This window comes from Rattus norvegicus, chromosome X (assembly GCF_021556685.1).
Source record: "Rattus norvegicus strain SHRSP/BbbUtx chromosome X, alternate assembly SHRSP_T2T, whole genome shotgun sequence".
Classification (NCBI taxonomy): Eukaryota; Metazoa; Chordata; class Mammalia; order Rodentia; family Muridae; genus Rattus; species Rattus norvegicus.
Window position 1 is genome coordinate 112,150,226 of NC_141554.1, and position 19,130 is coordinate 112,169,355.

A 19,130-nucleotide genomic window follows, 5' to 3' on the forward strand; every position below is an offset into this window, starting at 1 on the left:
AGGATGAGAACCACTGCCCTCGTCCTTTGCTTACAAACACCTCTTCTTATCCCTAGTAGTAATGTGTTGCCCAAACCTTTTGCTGGAACAAATTCCTTTCAGCCAAAACACGTTCCAATTTTTCCGTGGTTCTCTTCAATTCTTCCAACTGTTTCCGGTTCTTTGTCTTTGCCATGTTTCGACTTCTGCTCTCCTGGCAGCCCTTTCCATTCCCAGCAGTGGCTGCAGGAGCCGCAGAAGAATAAGGGTTTGCTCTCTTCCAGGATTCTGCTCTCTTTCTTTTGCCTACAAACTCTTCCCTGTTAAAGGGAACTAGCTGGATGGGAGCTCCTGAATCGGCAACTCCCTTAGCAACACCGACGACAGCTACAAAAGGCCCTTTATTCATGTCTTTGTCTATGTTCTCACTACTTCTGTTAGACTCTTCTGCTACCAATTTTGGCATCTGATCTTCTAATTCTTCAGGAAGCAGAAACCCCTGATCTTGGTCCTGGGACCCTGGACAAAGCGCTGGGGCTTCCCTATTCTGTTCTGCACGCTTGTTTGATTCTGGGTATTCTGGTATGAGGTGTGGTGGTGTACTTCTCTCAGAACTGGATTTATCAGGGCTGTTGTCTCCTTCTGGGTAAGCAGTGGCTGCTTCTACCCTCCTGTAATAACTAGACATGGAATAATCTATAGGAGATAGCGTCGTGTCAGTTTGGATCTTCCTTCGTTTCTCTGCAGGCTCCTCGCCTAGGATTAATTTGTATTTCCTGAAAAAAGAAGAGATAAAAGCATAACTTGTCACAGAATGGGTAAAGAATACTCTTATTTGACAATGCCCCTCCTCATGACACATGTTCTTTCAGATTAGGACCACTAACTATGGTGGAGATATGGTTTATTCCAAGAGTATGATAGACGCCCTCCCTGGTGTGTCAGTGTAATAGGACCTTTTAAGAGGAAGACCCTTGTGGGAGGTTGTTTGGCTACTGGGGCTGTTATCTTCAGAAGGGATTAAAGCACTCATGGGACCCTGAGTTAGTTCCCAGGAAAACCAGATGTTATAACAGATGTAATGTCTCTCACACACTCAACCCTAACACTGCGATCACATTCGTCATAAGGCCTTCTACCAGAGGCAAGATGATAGCACCACCATACCATGCCCTCAAATCTTTAGACCTGGAATCTCAACAAACATTTTTTTCCTTTTAAAGTTACCTGGTTTAATGTACTCTGTTCATTAATGAAGCAGTACGAGAACTCAGCCCCTCTAAGCCTCAACCCCTTCACTCCTGCATCTGGATGAGTTGACAAATGGTGTTAAGGGAGAAATAAAGTCAATGTGTTTTAACAGTCAGCATAAGAATAAAACAGGAGTAGGCCGAGCTTGGTAAAACGTTTTAAAGATGAAGTTTAAACCAGTCTTCCTAAAAGCAAATAGAGGAAGACAAACAAAAACTAAACACACACACACACACACACACACACACACACACACACACACACACACACACAATCTCTTAACATAGAATGGAATAAAATGTCATAAAAACGCCTACCAGTGTATGCAGAGAATAAAGCCAGCTCATTAATTTTAAAGTATCACAAAACCCCCCAGTATCAAAGACTTAGCATATTTTTTTATATTGCAACAGAACTTTGTACAATTCCTTGCCAGCCAAGTGGATTATGGCTATTGCCCATTATTCCTCTGTAAAAGTTAATTAAAACACAAGGCCCTAGTTAGAAACCAAGAAAGTAGACCAGTCAGTTCAAGTCATTTTCCCATTATTACAAACAACTTCATTTGCTCAGGCACAAACTGGCATTCCCTTTGTTCTTCAGAGACGTCCAGGAGGATGGTCTGAAATCGCTTTCCTTTTCTGGCTGCTAGAAGTACTAATTGGGTGAAGAATCCAAACAGTCAATGCCACAGAGATCCACAGGCGATTTTATACAGGCTGAAGGATCGGAATGCTATGTTCATTCTTATAATTGCCCTCTCTTCGGGTAACCAAGAAATTTCACAGTAAAAAAAAATGTTGAACTTTTGGTGAGAAAAAATTAGGCATGTAATTGGCCTCCTCAGAGCACCTCAAGGCTGCCCATAGCTCTGTGGTTTCTGAGAACGAGCGTGAGACACCTCAGTCTTAACTTTTTATAATGCTCTGAGTTTTTCAGAACCCAAACTGGCCTGCCATCTTAACGGATCTGTTGTTACCCATTAGGGAGATGAACAAGGATTCTGAGGCTATGAGGGAACATGCATTCCATCCTTAAGACTGTATAAAGGACACTGCATAGGTCTGCTTAGCTCCAGTGCTGAGGAGAGTAACACATTCCATTGACAGGAACAGAGGAAAGGTTTGTATAATACTGAAAGAAACGCTGAATACAGTATGGCATGCCTGTAATGTCAGCACTTGGGAAGCTTGAGGCAGGAAGACTGATGAGACTTCGAAGCCAGCCTAGACTACAGGCTCGCCAGGGAAGGCTATAGACTGAACCTGTCTTAAAAAAAAAAACAGACAAAAAAAGTTTTATGAAAGGTAAATAAACTAGTATTGACTGTCTGATCTTCATTTCCCCTACTCTAGGAGCTCGTTCCTGGTTCCACTTTTGACAATGGTCCTTCATTCTAGTAATCTCAGACAACCTGTTGGACCCAACCTATGGGAACGCAAAACCTCCCACATTCTCCCAAGTCCTAACACCCGAGTCCTGTATTTACAACAGCTTAGCACACATTTCCCCTGGATGGTATCTCAGTGGGTATAAAACCGACTCTTCACCTTTTCCTTCGAACAGGTTTTGTCTCTTCTGTTTCTCTTGGTGTCAACAATATCCAAGTGTTGGTAATTTTTATGGTGTTTTATATGGTGTCTTACACTGCGAACATTGCTAGCTGAGGCCGTCCTGGATTATTGCAATGGCTTCCTGGGACTGGTGTTCCCTCCAGCTCATGCACTAACTTAATATCCTAAATACCGCTTCAGCTTATGCAATTCCCATTTCTAAATTTTTATGTGTTGCTTCCAATAACATAAAATTTAAATGTTTTAAGCGGGACAATCTAGCTTTCCCATGGCTAAACCTTATCTAATTCTCTCAATTGGAAGGTAATATTATCTCAACTGCTTGTCAAGGATGATCAGGAAGAGGTTATACTCAAATGTCTGCTAATGCTAAGTAGCAGATCCAGGTGGGATATATAATTTAGCCTTAACTGTATCTTATATTGTTCTGTTACAAATGCTGGACAAATTGAATTGTTGGGTGACTTATTGTGCTCCATTTGAACAGAATGAGCTTCTCTTTTCTAACATTTCACGTCTAAATCTAGCTTGAGTGCTATTTCTGAGTTTTTGTAACACTGTGTGTGCACACACACTCCTGCAGTCACGCATTAGCACAAGTACATGTGTGTGCAGAGGCCAGCAGTGAATACTGGGTGAGTGGTTCCTTAAGAATCACTCACCTCGCTTTTTGAGACAGGGTCTCTCATTGGAGCCTGGAGCTTGTGATTAGGCAAGGTTAGCTGGAGGGTCAGCCAGGGATATACAGAGCAACCCTGCCTCAAACCAACAGCAACAACAAAAAATAGAACTATCATGTATATTTCTCCAGAAACCTTGGTGCTTCACTCTAGGAATCGACCCTCATACTAGACCTATATGCATTCCTTTGGTAAAGAGTTTGTGTTATAATGCTAGAAATCATCCAACAACATGGCTTCTTTTTGTCACTCTATCTGTTGTTACTTTACATTTTAAATTATCTTCTAAAGTATCTTACATTTTCTGACAAAACTGCATAGATCATCCTCCCACTCCTTCAAAAAGCTTCCTGAAGCACTTTTCTCTGTTCGACTCTGAGTTGAGTACGCAGAAGACTATATTGAGAATAGAGTACTTCAGTTTTTGCACATTCACGCTCCTATTTTTGACTATGTTTGAGATACAATACTAGGCAAGAATAAGAATCAAAACCGTGGCTCCTGTACGGTCTGTGTGTACTCACTTCCTGAGGACCTCTTTTTACAAATGCCGTACACTGATCCACTTAGAGTATATATGGCCATCGACATAAATTTTCTGCTTCAGACTTTGGAACAGTTAACAAGCCAGGCTTTTCATAATTGGTCTCTTTTATTTAGCATGTTTCCAAGGTTTATCCAAGTTGTAGTCCACATCAGTATATCGCTGCTGCTCTTGCACTGCTATGGTTTGAGAATGCACTCCAATAATTTACATGTCAAGGCCTAATTCCTACTGTTTAATATAAAATATGGAAACTTAATTCAAATATGTTTGGAGGTAGGGTCTTTGGGAGGTGATTAGAGTTAGAAAAGGTCATTAGGGACTGCCCCCCATGATTAAATGCTGGTAAGAGTCGTCAAAATGAGAGGGGAAAACAGAAAATCAATGGAAAGAGAGGGAGAGAGAAGAGGAGGACAGTGCAGGGGGAAAGAGATTGGTTGGAACTGGCAACATAGAAAATATAGACACAGACACAGATGTGCTCTCCCTGTCTCTTACCACATGACACCACCTCAGTGCTCTGCCAAAAGGCTTCACTTCTCCTGACCTAGTGATGTGCTACTTATATTTATAGCTTCCAGAACTAAATTAAATAAATCTGATTTTTTTCATAGGGTTACTCAGTCTAGGGCATTTCCTTATACTAACAAGTAAGTTCACTAATACAAGTACTTTATATGGCTGGGCAAGATTCCATTGTATGGCTTTTTAATTTTATGTATTTTATTCTTTCTTTTGAGAATATCATAAAACATAATTTAATCATATTCATGCCCTTCCCCACTCCTCCCTCCTCCACACTTTATCCTCCCTTTCCTCCTTAACTACCCAATTCTGAGTTTTCTTCTTATCTTTTCCCCAACATCAAGTCCAGATTCTGTTATCAGACTAGTCTTGGGAGTGGGCTTACTCTGGAGTGACATCAGTAAAGAGAACAGCACCATCTCAGTAGATACAGAAAAGAAATTTGACAAAATCCAACATCCCTTCATGAGGAAATTCTTAAAGCATTTAGGGATTCAAACTCCATATCTCAATATATTAAAATATTCAACCACAAAACTCCTACATATGATAAATACATTCAGCAAAGTAGTAGAAAACAAAACCACGCACACATGCACACACACACACACACACACACACACACACACACACAGAGAGAGAGAGAGAGAGAGAGAGAGAGAGAGAGAGAGAGAGAGCTTTCTATATATAAACAACAAACAAAATTGGAAAGACAACAGTGGTGGTGGTATAGCTGGGCAGTGGTGAGTGCCTTTAATCATGAGTTTGAGGCCAGCCTAGTCTATTGAGTGAGTTCCAGGACAGTCAAGTTACACAGAGAATCCTGTCTTTAAAAACAAACAACAAAACAAAGCAAAACAAAACAAAAACAAAAACAAGAAAGAAAAAAGAAAAAACAAACAACAAAACCAACCACCAAAGAAAGAAATAGAAGAGGATATTATATTTTTGTATTAAGTACTATGCTGATAAGAATTTGGGTGGTTTCTATTTTTTGCTATAAACATATGTATGAATATACAGGTTCACTTTTCTAGAATGTATACTTTGAAGTAGAATTACTGGGAGATCAGCTATTTGAAGATTCTGTAGCATTTCCAGTCTCTTTCACTGAAGCAACTACGATATTTTGCATTTCTGTCAACACACAAAGGTTCCATTTGTACAGCACCACCACCAACACCTACTATCTATCCTTTTGAAGATAGCCACCTCAGTGGCTGTGAGGTAACAGTTCATTTTGGTTTCGTTTGGCATTGTTTTCATGGTTATTGGTACCAAGCTTCCTCTCCTGTGCTTGCTACTCACCTGTGTATCTTCTTTGGCCCATTAAGCTACTTTATTCATGTATGAGTATTTGCCTGCATGTATGTATTCACATGTACTATCTGTTTGCCTAGGGCTTGCAATGGCCAGAAGAGGATGTCATACATGCTGGAACTGGAGCTCCAGGTGGTTGTGGGAGCTGGGCTCTTAATCACTGATTTGTCTCTGTAGCCTCTCAGATCTTTTAATTTTTACATGTATCAAGTGAACTATTTTCCATTATTCCTTCCAGTTTGTGTGAATGCGTGCATGCATACGTGCATGCGTGTGTGAGTGCGTGTGGGTGTGTGCGTGTGCGTGTGTGTATGTGTTCCAAGAAACTATAGCCTAGTCCATGGCTACAAAAACTTCTGTTTTATTTTAGAAGTCTTAAAATTTTAGCTGTTACACTTAGTTAGGAAAGCAATTACAAGGTAGGGATTTGCCTTCATTTTGTTGCATTCAAATCTACTGACCATAAATGTAACGGTGTGTTTTTATTTTCTTTTCCATTGAAATATGTATGTACCCTTATACCACCATCACACTGTCTTGACTACTGGAGATTATTACAGGTGAGCAAAATGCTAACTTTGCTAACTTTCTTCGTTTTCAAGAGTGTTTGGACTGATTTTATGTTCCTGGCATTTGCATATGAATTTTAGAATGAGTCTGTTGATATCACAACAGGGACATCTGGTGTTTGGAAAGACATTATACTGCATCTGTAGACCAGTTGGAGACTACTGAGATTTTTTTTAAAAGTAAGAAATCCTTTGATAATAGAAATGACAGATGCCTTTCTATTCATTTACGCTGCCTTTAATTCAACAACATTTTGTTGTTTTCTAGTGTACAGATAATGTTTGTTCCACTTCTGTTACATTTATTCTAGATATTTTTGAAGGTATCATAAATAAAGTTGTATTTGGCCTTTCCCCTTAAATGTTGTTGTTCTTTAAACATTGTGGATTTTAGTCTTGCTGATTTTCTCTACTGTTTTGCTTGTCTCTGTGTCATTTCCACTTTAGTCATTTCCTTCCTTCTGTCTCATTATGCCTTCCCAATGGGCTTTTTTTTTAAAATCATTAACTGTCTCTTTTTCTAGCTAGAAGATTTTTGTTTTAAAGCACATAACCTTAGACGGTCTTGTTGAAATAAGTCTGGGCTGGCGCGATGTCCCAGAAGGTAAAGGCACCTGACACCAAGCCTGACCACCTGATTTTGATCTCTGGAATCTGCATGATGAAAGAAGAGAACCAAATCCTATGAGTTCTTCTCTGCCATACAAATGCTGTAACACATACATGTGTACACACACACACTTACATATATAAAATAAGTAATTAGCTGTAAAAGTAAGAGTCAAAAGACTTATCTGTTAGACTTGTTAAACTTCTTGAAGATAGTTTTACTAAAATTAAGTTTTTGGTGGATACTTCTAATACTAATACTCGAAATATTGTATCTTTTAAACGTCTGTTTTATATTGTCATAACAGAATACCAGAGCTGGGTAACTTTAAAGGAAAGGGGTAATTATTTTGGTTCACAGTGCTGGATGCTGATCTCATTGGCTTCTGGAGAAAGTCTCACTCCAGGCTCACTTATGGTAGAAGGTAGAGGAATACTCGGACGACAGAGACCTTCACAATGGAAGATCTAACATCTCCTGATGGTCGGAGGAATACTGTTACCCTGACAATACCATGTCAGCCTCAGTTTGGCTGGGAACAAACCACATTCCAGTCATAGTAGTACCCCATCACCTTCTGATCTTAATTTTTTAAATGAGAAATTACCCATTAATCTTAATGAGATTTGCTAGTACAAGACCATTTATTTATACTCTCTGTTTTAGGGATTCTCTCTGTACCTTTGGCTGTCAGTATTTTCACTAATACATGACTGCTTGTTTATCTATTTTGAGTCTGTCGCACTTAAATGCCCAGGCCAGTGCCACTCATTGAGTCTGGCAAGACTTCAGTTATTATTTGAAAATGCCATTTCTCCTCCCTCTGTCTCTTCTTCATGTAATATTACATAGAGTTTGCGTACTTGCCTCAGAAGCTTTCTCCATTGTCAGTTCTGTCTATATTCTTCTGATTGAATTATCTCTAATTGGACTGTCCCATTTCAGGAATTTGTTATTCTTCTTACTTTTAAGAGAAAATTTCAGGCCTGTACTTTTTACATACAGAATTTGTTTTATTTGCTTGTTTTAAAAATAGTCTCTGTTCTTTTATTATTTTGTATGTGATGAAACGCTATCTCCATGTCTGCCTTAATATTTTATTCATAATTTCCTTTAGGTCTTTGAACAATGGTTGCTTTGGAGTTCATCTGCCAGACAAAACACCCAGATATCTTCAAGAGCAGTTTCAATGGCCTATTTTTGCTTCCTATGTACAGCTTATGCTTTCATATTTCCTTGCATATCTCATAATTTGTTCTTGACTTCTAACCATTTTAGCAAATATAGTATAAAAACTCTAGACACTGATTCTCCCTGTCTTGGCTCTATAGTATTGCTGCTTGCATATTTTTATTACATTTTTATTTTACTTTAGTTTTTAATGTCTGTATACATGTGCATTCTATGATATGCATGTGGACGTCAGAGAAGAACTTGTGGGAGCTGGCTCTCTCCTTCCTTCATGTGTGTCTCATGGATTGAACTCAGACAACCCAGGGCTCACCCCTGGTCTTATCACAGACCACTGAACATTTATTGGTCAGAATTTGTGATTAAGTGCCCCTGTCCAGCTAGGTTTTTACCCATTTATCCTGTATTTGTTTGTGCCTTGGAGGCTTCCACCAAAATTCAAGGAGTTTGCTTCTGCAACATATTCACTTTGCAATTGCTTATATATCCCTTCTTTAGTCAACTCTGAGAGAGCAGAGACTTGAACATACATACATACATACATACATACATACATACATACATACATAGTCCAAATTATCAGGGATGTGTATGATTTTATCTTCAAAACTGGCTTCTTAGGAATTGTCACTGGATAAGAGCATTATTTGGCTAATGACTGGTGGTCATAGTATTCAATCTATGCCAATGGGTTTGCAGTTTTCTCTGAATGCAGCTTGGGTACTGGTTTCAAGTTCCCTTATGTCCTCTTATTCTGTTTGTTTCTTAGTGGGTGCTGATTATGCATAGCCTTGCTGACACCTAGAATTAACTGCCATCTCAAGAAACTTTTCTTAATTGTCTTTCCCCGATTCCATTACCAAACTTCTGGATGTCTGGCTATTTTATTTCTGTAAGCTGTATTATAGAATTATAAGCAACTTCTTAATGATTACCTGTCATGGTCTATTTTATTTCTGACAGGGTCCTCATGCATGAGATTCTTGATACTTTGTTGCAGATAAAGTCAGTTCCTTTAGGTAGAGTCACAGAATTCAACCTTAAGGCCTACCTTATGCAAAAAAAGTGGAAGTAGAGACAATAATAGCCTATTTCTTCCAGAGGTAAATCTCTGCATTATGAGCAAGGACTGGAGCCATTCTGGACTTGTTCCACCTACAATGAGCCTTTGATCTATGAGCAGTTATGAACTGGTGCAATGAAAGCCTAGTTTTGTCAGCACGCTATGCCTGAGTGAATGCCTCCACCCTGCACGAGGGAGAAGAGAGACTCAGTCTTTTTGGTTCTATCTCAATCTACCTTCCACCGTACAAAGCTGGGGGAGATGACAACAGTCAGAGGCAATGCTCCTCCCAAACAAACCAGGATTCTTAGGCAACAGAGGTATCTTTTAAGTATTATTTTAAAATAAAAACTCATCAGCTTTCAGCATAATTTATTCAAAATGTATAAATAAATACAGTCTTTCCTTTGCTGATACACCTATGGCTATTTTAGACCTTACTTTATACCATTTGTGAGGGAATGCGCATGTACTGGAGATATTTGCATTTAGCACTGGCTAGTCCATCATCTTGGATCCCATTATTACTCTAAAAGAATACCTTTCGTCCCCAGCTCCGAAAAAAAAGAATACCTTTCATCCAGCACCCAACCGTATGCAGAATGAATGGACAGAAGTAAATTGCTCTCTCTAACAGAAACAAGCTGTTTTTCCATAAAAGGTTATGACTTACATACTGCCTGAACCTATTGTACAGTAATTCCTTTTCTCCCCTTGCTAGGTGTGTCAGACTCATAAAGTCATTTCTAATAACCTTCATGGAGGACCCTTCTATCCTGCCCCAGGTATGACTTCTTAAAGGTCTCTTGAACAGACTAGGCTTTATTTGGTACAGTTAATAAGCAGGGCTACATAGCTCAACGTCTCTTGCTAAGTTATAGGTTTTCATAACAAAGGAAGGCTTTGTAATGATTAAATTATTAATTATTTCATCAATATTCTTTTATCAGAAACTATATATTTTATTAAACCCGTGAGCACCTCCATTTTCCACTTCCAAATGAAAAATTTGCTAATAATAATTTTAAAAAGACAGCATTTTGGTATGTTATCCAGGCTGGTCTCCAACCTTTGGACTCAGCAGACCTTCAGGCCTTAGTCTTTCTAAGTAGCTGGAAATGCCTCAACACATCTGAATAGTACTAAACATACAGCCTGAAATTATCTAATTATTATTTGCTAACCATACATAGCATATACTACTAGCAGCGTCAAGTATCATTTAGCTCTTGAAAGAATTTTGCTCTCAACAAATTAGAATTTCACATGAATTTTCAAAGCACTTGACTTGCCCTCTACAGATTAAGCCTTATCATTCGACAATGACACATACAAAAACTCCGATAAAAAGCTGACGAGGTGTGCCACCCAATGGATGTAGTGTGGTACTGCACTCACAAAGTATACCAGCTCCCTACAAATGCAGACAGAAAAGGGAAAGAGATCACTGAAGTGTAAGGAGTGAAACTGGTCAGAAGAGCAGGAGGGAAAAGTAACATTGTGCTTCAAAATCAAAATCATTCCCTATGCACCCTTTCAAACCTCCAATGGCCATTGAAAATCTATTGATACCAACAGGGTAGAGTTAGGATTAAACTACAGAGACTAGGGTGGACTAGGCTTTTCACTCCCTGCTACAAAATTCAGTTTTCTAAGCTGCTCTTTAAATCTGCGTACTGCTTACTGAGTATGATCTACATGCTTTCGGAGTGTCAATAACTTCTTGAGGCCATCTGTTCATGTTCAGGAGGATCTAAAGGTCCCTCTATTATCCACAGATTATGTAAGAATCAAAGTACAGGGGGATTCACGCACTTGCACAAGTCTTTGTTTACTAGAGCCTGAAGATATACCTAAGAAGAACCAAACACGTAAAGAGTCGCTATCACTGGAGGAAGGGGTTGTGACCCTATGAAATAGTCCGTGGCCTCCATCCTATGATATGTCAAGAAAAGGATGCTGGGAACCTCACAACTACTATCTAAGAATCATGTCCATGATAACTTTAGACATGTCTACTTTTGAGAACAGTTCCGTGCCTTCTCTACAGTTTGGCCCTACTAGAATGCAAACAGAGAAGAGAAATACAAAGCATGCCGATTAGGAGTACTGTGTTCATTTCTAGTGGCCATACGAAGGCTGTCATATCTTTCAGTACCTCAGAGACACCTAATACCTACAAAAATAAACAGCCATATCCCTTCTTATGATATGGACTAACAACATTGATGAGATGATAGATGAAAGGAGAGAAGCTAAAAACAAACAAACAAACAAACAAACAAACAAACCAAGCAAAACCACCAAGTTGTTGCACTTGTAAACTAGGAGGTGCATGCAAGACACAATTCTATCAGTCCAAAACTATATTTCCATTAGTGAATTTCATGTGTTAAAGCAAAACATAAACTTACCTGCTTACATGGTGTGGTGGTACATGTCTTTAATATTAACACTTGGAAGTCAGAGAGAGGTGGATCTCTTTGTGAGTATGAGGACAGCCAAGGTGCGTGCATGCACGCACGCACGCACACACACACAATATGTGCATGTATATGTACTACATATATATTATATAAAATATATGACATGTCAAATTACTCTACAGGAAAACAGATTCTGAGGCTTACTACCAAAAACAAGGAATGGTTTTGGTCACCTGGAAATCTGAAAAGCACTGGAATCCAGAGATTTAAGTCGAGGGGGTGATCTGCTTTCTTCTCCAACCGATGGAAGCAGTCTGGGGCTATTGATTCGCTCATATCCAATTGTCTTGTCATTTAGTTGAGTCATATTTTGTGGCGTAGGAATCTTTGGTGGGTTACTGAAGACCTAGCAAGAAAGAAATAGTTCATAAAAATCCCAAGTTTGAACAAAATCCCAAAAGATGTGTCAATTCTTCTGATGCTAGGAAAGAATGCTTGGCCAAATAAAAAGAAACTGTTTCCTAAACAGAACAAACAGTCCACAGTAATGTACACTAGAATACTGGACCCAAACACATTCAGTCACTAACCTTATCAGCTAGATACAACAGACTGCTCGCGATTCTCGTATTGGTTACTAGACCTATTCCACCCACAACACAAACCCAAGCCCCAATCGCGGTCTATTTTGCTCTTGTGACCCAGGCGAAGGCTGGGTCTTCATCCTTTCGAGCTCTGTGTTGAAACTATGGGTGGAAAGGAAAAGCACAGCAGCACGTATCTGCTGGTTTAGGAGAGACGCATGCCAGAGGCTACCACATGTTCACAGTGCACACAACAGAGACATGCACCTGGGATCTGGTAGGAGAGCCAGCATACGAAGAAAATATAAATAATTAGGGTAGAAGAATAAAGGGAAGGCAAACTGAATGAGGACAGGGCAGTCCTGGTAAACTCAATCTCTGTATAGACATAGAATATGAAATGTGATTTCTCATATGCTTCAGCGTGAGCGGGTTACATGAAGGAGCTTTAGTGTTAAACTGCCTCTCTCCTCACTAGTCTGACCTGCCCGACTCGGGAAGGAAGTGAATCTAACATGCGACTAGCAGATCTCTGGGAAATAGGGTCAAGAGGGAAATCATGCAGAAAGGCAAGGAGGGGTGGGAGAGATATATGGGTGCTATGGTGGCTGCCAGGAAAGGAGTGTCCCTCAAAGGACGGCCAACCTTATTGCACCCTTCAGCGTCCGGAGCTGGGCAACCATGTCCGAGTGCTCCTGAAAATTCAAAACAGCAGAGTCTTTATAAAGCCAGCCAGCCTGAAAGCAGGGATGGGGGAGGGGCGGGGAGGCACAAAGAACCAACCCTTCTTCCCAAGAGAAAAGAGGAAAGAATGATCCCTGAATCCCAAAAGAAAGGAGACGGGAGAACCAGACAGTGAAGAGGAGCAGCTTAGGAAGATGGCACACAACTGTTATGTGACACCAAATGTGTCATTCCCACTGCCCCGAATCGGTATACGAATCCAAATCTGGAAAATAAGCGACATGACTCTTCTGTTTTAAGTGATCCGAACATCATCAACAGAAGATCAACACGAAACCCAAAGATCCAGTCAAAAGAGCATGAGGAGAAGCCCCCAGCATTTGCTAGGCAGTGTTCTTCAACCTAAATCTTCTGTTGGGGAAAACTGTGTGAGAAGGAGAAGACGTGCACTTGTCTCTCACCTGGTACTTGTCACTTTCCACAGGCTTCTGCTTCTTCTCGACAATCTCGACTCTAGAAAATAAAAATGCTCTTTAGATACTGGAAGCGGGGGGATTGAAAGCTCAAGGCCAGCCTGCTCTACAGAGTGAGTTACAGCTCATTCTAAGCTAGGGACCGAGACTCTGTCTCACAATCAGGCGCTATTTAGTTCACTCATGAAGTTCACTGAGAAACTAGGGCTATAGTCCTGAATTGTGCTCCTGGAGAAATTTCAAATTCTCATTCTCTTCTCTCTGCCCCTGCTCGCTCACTGTGCTTGTGTGTGTGTGTGTGTGTGTGTGTGTGTGTGTGTGTGTCTGTCTGTCTGTCTGTCTGTCTGTCTGTCTCTGTGTTTGAGGGACAGGTAGGAGAATGGACAATAATAAGTCGAGGCATTCTGGGTTATGTGACAGAAGGAAGAACTGGCAGAACAGACAGGTGAGGAGGGCAAACCCCTTGTCTTATTTCAGGGAGTGTGGTCCCCTCCCTCAGGGATGGAGAGCACCACCTCATGTATACTCAACTGTTGCTTAGCCTTGCTCCGGTGTAAGTCTTCATCAATGCGTTCTTGTTCTTCTGGAACAGAGCATCTCCTGTAGTATAGTGAGGAAATTATCTTTTGAAACCAAAACATGGTCCTAGCTTTCACTCCTTCCTTCTCTTTTGACTATTATAGGGCAGCTTAACAATTGTGTAACACTCTACAGTTTGGATCTGCTTCACACTATTAAAGCACTGAAAAGGGAATCTCAGAAGGGAAAAAGCCAAAACTGCAAAAAAAAAATATGTATTCAGTGGGCACAAGTAGACCTGAGAAAATGACAAACAAGAGCTAGTACCAATTGGGGACTGCACTGTACTCACTTTGCAAGGGAGTAAAGTGGCTTAGAAAGCTCTCTCCTGCATAAGTGTAAACCGGGAAAAGACAACATAGGCAAACAAGGAAAACATTCAACAAGGATGTTTTCAACTAGTCCATCCCATAAACTGACCACACAGTCCCATTTTCTCTGCATAAAAGGTGCTTAGGCACACGTGGAGACTGTGAGGGTGAAAATGAGACCCAGCCTTCATTCATTTACTTTCTTCCATTTTGAACATTTTCTCTAAAAGCAAACTCTATTGGAGTACCTCTTTTATTTTTTTGTAACCTGTGTGTGGTCTGAAAAAGGAAGGATATGTAAAAGATCACAGCTGGATGCAAGGAGACAGATTTATTATGAACACACGTAAGGACTGACTTATGTCAGGCACTGTTTAGATGGAATATATGGCACATTAACCGACATGTTATGGAACAAGAAAACCGACAGTACTGACTGCAACAGATTCTATGGACACTGACTCTCCCGAGGTGGCATGAGGAAGCTTGACTCGATGTGGAGCACGGAACTCAGTCTTAGAGGATTGAAAAACGCTTGTGGAATCAAAAACTGTACACGTGAAAACTACCTCCAAATAAAAGGTGGCATATGAACAAATGTCAAGAATCAAATACTGCTGGAACAGGAGGTCAGGGTAAAAATAATCATTGAAAATTGCTATCGAGATGAAAAGCTGCCACACAAGACCTCAGCACCTGAGGCTGTTATGATTTGAACAGGAGCACAGGATACACGAAGTGATTTCAGTCAACTACCAAAGCTGTAGAGGAGAGAGCTACCATGGTATATGTGGAGAATAATGCCTTACTAGAGTGTAGGGCTTTGTGACAAATAATGAAAAAATTAAGGTTAGATAGACAAAGTGGGGCCAGTCAGCACTTGATACCAGGCTTTATACCAGGCTAAAGAATGGAGATTAGATATGAAGTGGCTTTGTAAAATAGGAAGACAAATCAAGAGCTATTGAAAGAATAATGAATCTTCAGACTTACTTGTATTTTGGATGGGGGTTATAATAACAAAACCATCTTGCAGGTAGTGTGGATGGATCCACCTTTCCAGGAAGTTTCCTCCACTTAAGACATTCATCACACTGCACCCATGTCTGGTCAGGAATCCCCCTGGGTGAGGAAAACCAGAAATGTCATTACGTAGATCCCAGCTCTGTGCTTTGTCCTGCATTTCAAAGGTATATCCTAAGAATGAAAAGACTTTCTATAGGGAAGATATGCTAGAAATCTTATAATCTTGTTTGAAATGTGTGTATTTTTAGCAACATGTCTAACTACACCAGATGTGGATACAAAAAACTGCAGTGACCAATCATTCTTTACAGAGGTTAATAATATTTATTCTAGAATCATTTTCAAGGAAATAATGGAATAATTTTACTCCTGAGATTTATTAACTTGGAAAAGTAGTATATGTATCATACGTTGCTATAAAGAAATAAGAGCCATCAAAGTGTCTTATTTCCCTGTCCAATCACTGGACACATTATATATTTATAGGAGGCACAGAAGCACTGTTGTCAAAATCTTTCTCCATGTGCACTTCTGACTTCTTGTTCTTTCAAAAACAGCCCTTTAGTTTTAGGGATGTAGGTCAGCATATAGCTTGCCTAGCATACACAAGACTCGGGATTTTAACTCCAGTATCACATAAAAACATCTTCTGTTTATATTGTTTCATTCACACTTTTATTAGGTTGATATTCCCAATGCCCATCATATAGGGCAATAGAATTAGATTAAACTTCCTAACTATAAATGATGGCTCTAACAGTTGGTTGAAACTATGAGGATAAAGTCATCAAACTCCTCAAATGCATATCTGCTCTTGTCATTTCCAGAACGGTGTAACCCAATCACTTATAGATTAAAGTGAATTCGCTTCCCTGTTTACAGTGCAGTGCATATATGACAGACGGTAGACATAATGTGGAAAGTTGTATTGGAGGGAGAACAGAGGCTGATGAAAGACACAAGGAGGAGAGAGACACCTCAGGTCCACTTTGCTACCAGGGTGCAGTTCTTTTGTATGTTGCTTTTTACTGGTCTTCCACTGGACTATTCAATAAAGTGGCATGGTTCTTTTATGACTTCTTGTAGTGATATTTTATTGTTTTAAATCCAGCTTTTTTATTACTAGTTATAAAAATAACACAACCCTCTTGTAGAAAATTACAATTAGAAAAATTTATAAAGAAGAAAGTAAAAGGTACTTCTGACACTCAAATCCATGTCCTCTTTTAAAAACATCTACTTAGCCAGGTTTTCCTATACTTTTAGACCTCCCCTCCCTATTGCTTTAGGTTGCTCCAGACTTGCAATCTGCTCTAAACTCAGGCCTGACCTCTGCTGTCTGATATTTCCACACAACTAAAGAGCCAGACCCCATATAAAGTACTTTCAGCACAAGCGGAAGAGAGGAAAGGCCATGGTAGCTTTGGTTTTTAGATGTATTTGTCCAGAAGAATGCTTTGCAGAAAGATGCCTGCATTATTTTGGAGGACAAGAACACTAAGAGGCAGCGACTCTCTGCTAAAGGCTACAAACAGATCGTGCTGAATCCTTCAATCCAGGCACAAAGAAGGGGTTTAGAATTTCTCTTTGTAGTAAATAGGAAGCTAAAGGTGTTATTCTCTATTGCTCTTGCTAGAAGATTGTAGCTTCAGGGGACTGGTTGCTTAATTTGAAGCTTAGCTCTGCTGTGTTGTCTAATCCTGTACAAATGATGAAAGTTCTTAGTGCACTGGGCTTTCTATCTGCAAAGAAATAATATCTGTATACTTAGGTTTGTGGATCAGTAAATAAATTATTCCATGCAAGGCACTAAGTACAATGTCTAGAATTTAAATAAACACTCAATAAACAATCTCTATTAAAATTCTGCTGCTAACTGCAAGCTCTTACACGGTCTAGTAATATATGAACATCTGTCTCGCTACATTTATCACTGCTGCTTTGAAAGGCAAAATGGCATCTCATTTGAATTTGAATTTTTGGCAAAACATGGAGGGTAAACATGAGCTGAGATCTTAGAATAAGGTAGAAACATACCCAGCCTTCGGATTGCATTTGAAACAAAATTCTGCACCATACCTTGATCTAGTACTTTCCACTTAAAACAGTAGGAGCTCCCCCATATGAGGGGGCAGTGTAATCTTTAGCACTTTAATCTTTAACTTGTTGAGGCTATAACTAACTGTAGGTATGTTGTTATGCAGTTTGTCTTCTGTGATGATATTTTCTCCTTACTTAGTAAGGCACAGATTCAGAAACATCTACTTTTTCTCTAATATGTTTGGTTCCCTATTCCTTCTCATTTCTTCTCTGAAATACCAGTTCGATCCCAATATTTAGCAAGAACAAAGAGGAAGCAAGTTTGTTTACATGTCTGAACACCTAGTCTATGTCATGACTGTTCTACAGGCATGGGTCCTAACTCAATAAACTCCAAGACGTGAAGTGATTCAATTATAAAATGCGCTCAGCTATCAAGAAGCAGGTCTAGACTTTCCACCCAGGATTGCTTGATTTAAAAGGTCATAATCCCTCAGTATATTACAGTCTCTCCTAAACTGACAGCATTAAACCCTTCACATTTATGACCCAAATCACATAGTTTTAAAACAGAAGGAAGAGATTAAAAAATGTAATTAGTACCTGTCCTTTTATTGTTAGTTAACTAACCTCCCTGATGGGAAACCATTTTATCCTTCTTTCTTCCATTTGATGGAAGGACATTACCCTCAATGTTTTGTAGTCTATATTTTATTGTTTATGGTACTAGCCTGGATATAGGTGAGGTCTCAAAGTTCTCTTGAGATATTTTTTCCTTCCAATAAGCATTGAGCTTCTGGGCAAGGGCATTTATTGTCAACCTGAAAGAAAAGGCAAGAAATATGTTGAATAAGTTTTGATCTCTCAGAAGCTCCTGTTTAAGGGAGTCCAGAAATTTCAACTCGTCAGCATAGTTTGGAATAACTACAACTTAAAAAACTAACGTAGGCGTCAACTGCCTCTGAAAACTCCTACAATAAAACCATAATGAAAAAACAAAAAAAATCATGTTAACATCATAATATTTGATAGTAACTTTGGTTGTGAAGTCAAAATGTTTCTAAGACCCCCAAAAGTAAAATGGTCTAGTGTTTTCAAGGCTTACAGAGTCACAGAATGAGTAAGTTGTCATTAAAGACTATGACAGAGCACCATTTCAGAACAAGGACAAACATAAGCACTGATGGATTATAACATTTTCAGAATCAAATAGAAAAATTAGGGGAGCATACACAAAATCTTATCTATTAACAACAATCAAATATTAACTTTATCTGTATTTAAGTTCCCTTGCATCCAAACACCAATCATAGCTGCACAGTACTAATATGAGAAAGGTTTCTTCAACAATTTTCTACAACACTGTTATTAGAAGCAGTATTTCAGTTTGCTCTCTTGTCTAATGAATAATTCCTATCAAATTCTATCCCCCGGGATTACAACTTAATTCAAATGTACACGGACCCAGAACACTATAAACTTGAGAAGTTTCAAATCTCTCTTTCCCCTCAGGGTCATTATTCATTATTTTTCAGTATGCTTCTTGAGTATACCTCTTCCTTACCTCCACGTTACCCATTTTAAATTCAATCCCCACTACCTACATGAGATTAAAATAATTATAGACAGGTTCCTGTATTAACTCATCCCTCTCTCACTACCAATGCTCTCATCCCTCTGTTATAAATTTCCCTCAAGTCA

General features: G+C 39.4%; 1 protein-coding gene across 3 annotated transcripts in view; it reads right to left on the minus strand.

Annotated features, from left to right (window-relative positions):
• Window positions 1-19,130, minus strand: part of Morc4 (MORC family CW-type zinc finger 4) — a 50,191-nt gene that overhangs the window by 3,783 nt on the left and 27,278 nt on the right. For all 3 annotated transcript variants that reach the window (XM_087601006.1, XM_087601007.1, XM_087601008.1), the window contains exons 10-15: window positions 18,161-18,250; window positions 15,357-15,485; window positions 14,005-14,073; window positions 13,462-13,513; window positions 11,966-12,138; window positions 77-755 (exon numbers count right to left, since the gene is read on the minus strand). In XM_087601006.1, coding sequence (XP_087457132.1) covers window positions 77-755; window positions 11,966-12,138; window positions 13,462-13,513; window positions 14,005-14,073; window positions 15,357-15,485; window positions 18,161-18,250 — 1,192 coding nt within the window. The remainder of the gene's footprint in view (window positions 1-76; window positions 756-11,965; window positions 12,139-13,461; window positions 13,514-14,004; window positions 14,074-15,356; window positions 15,486-18,160; window positions 18,251-19,130) is intronic.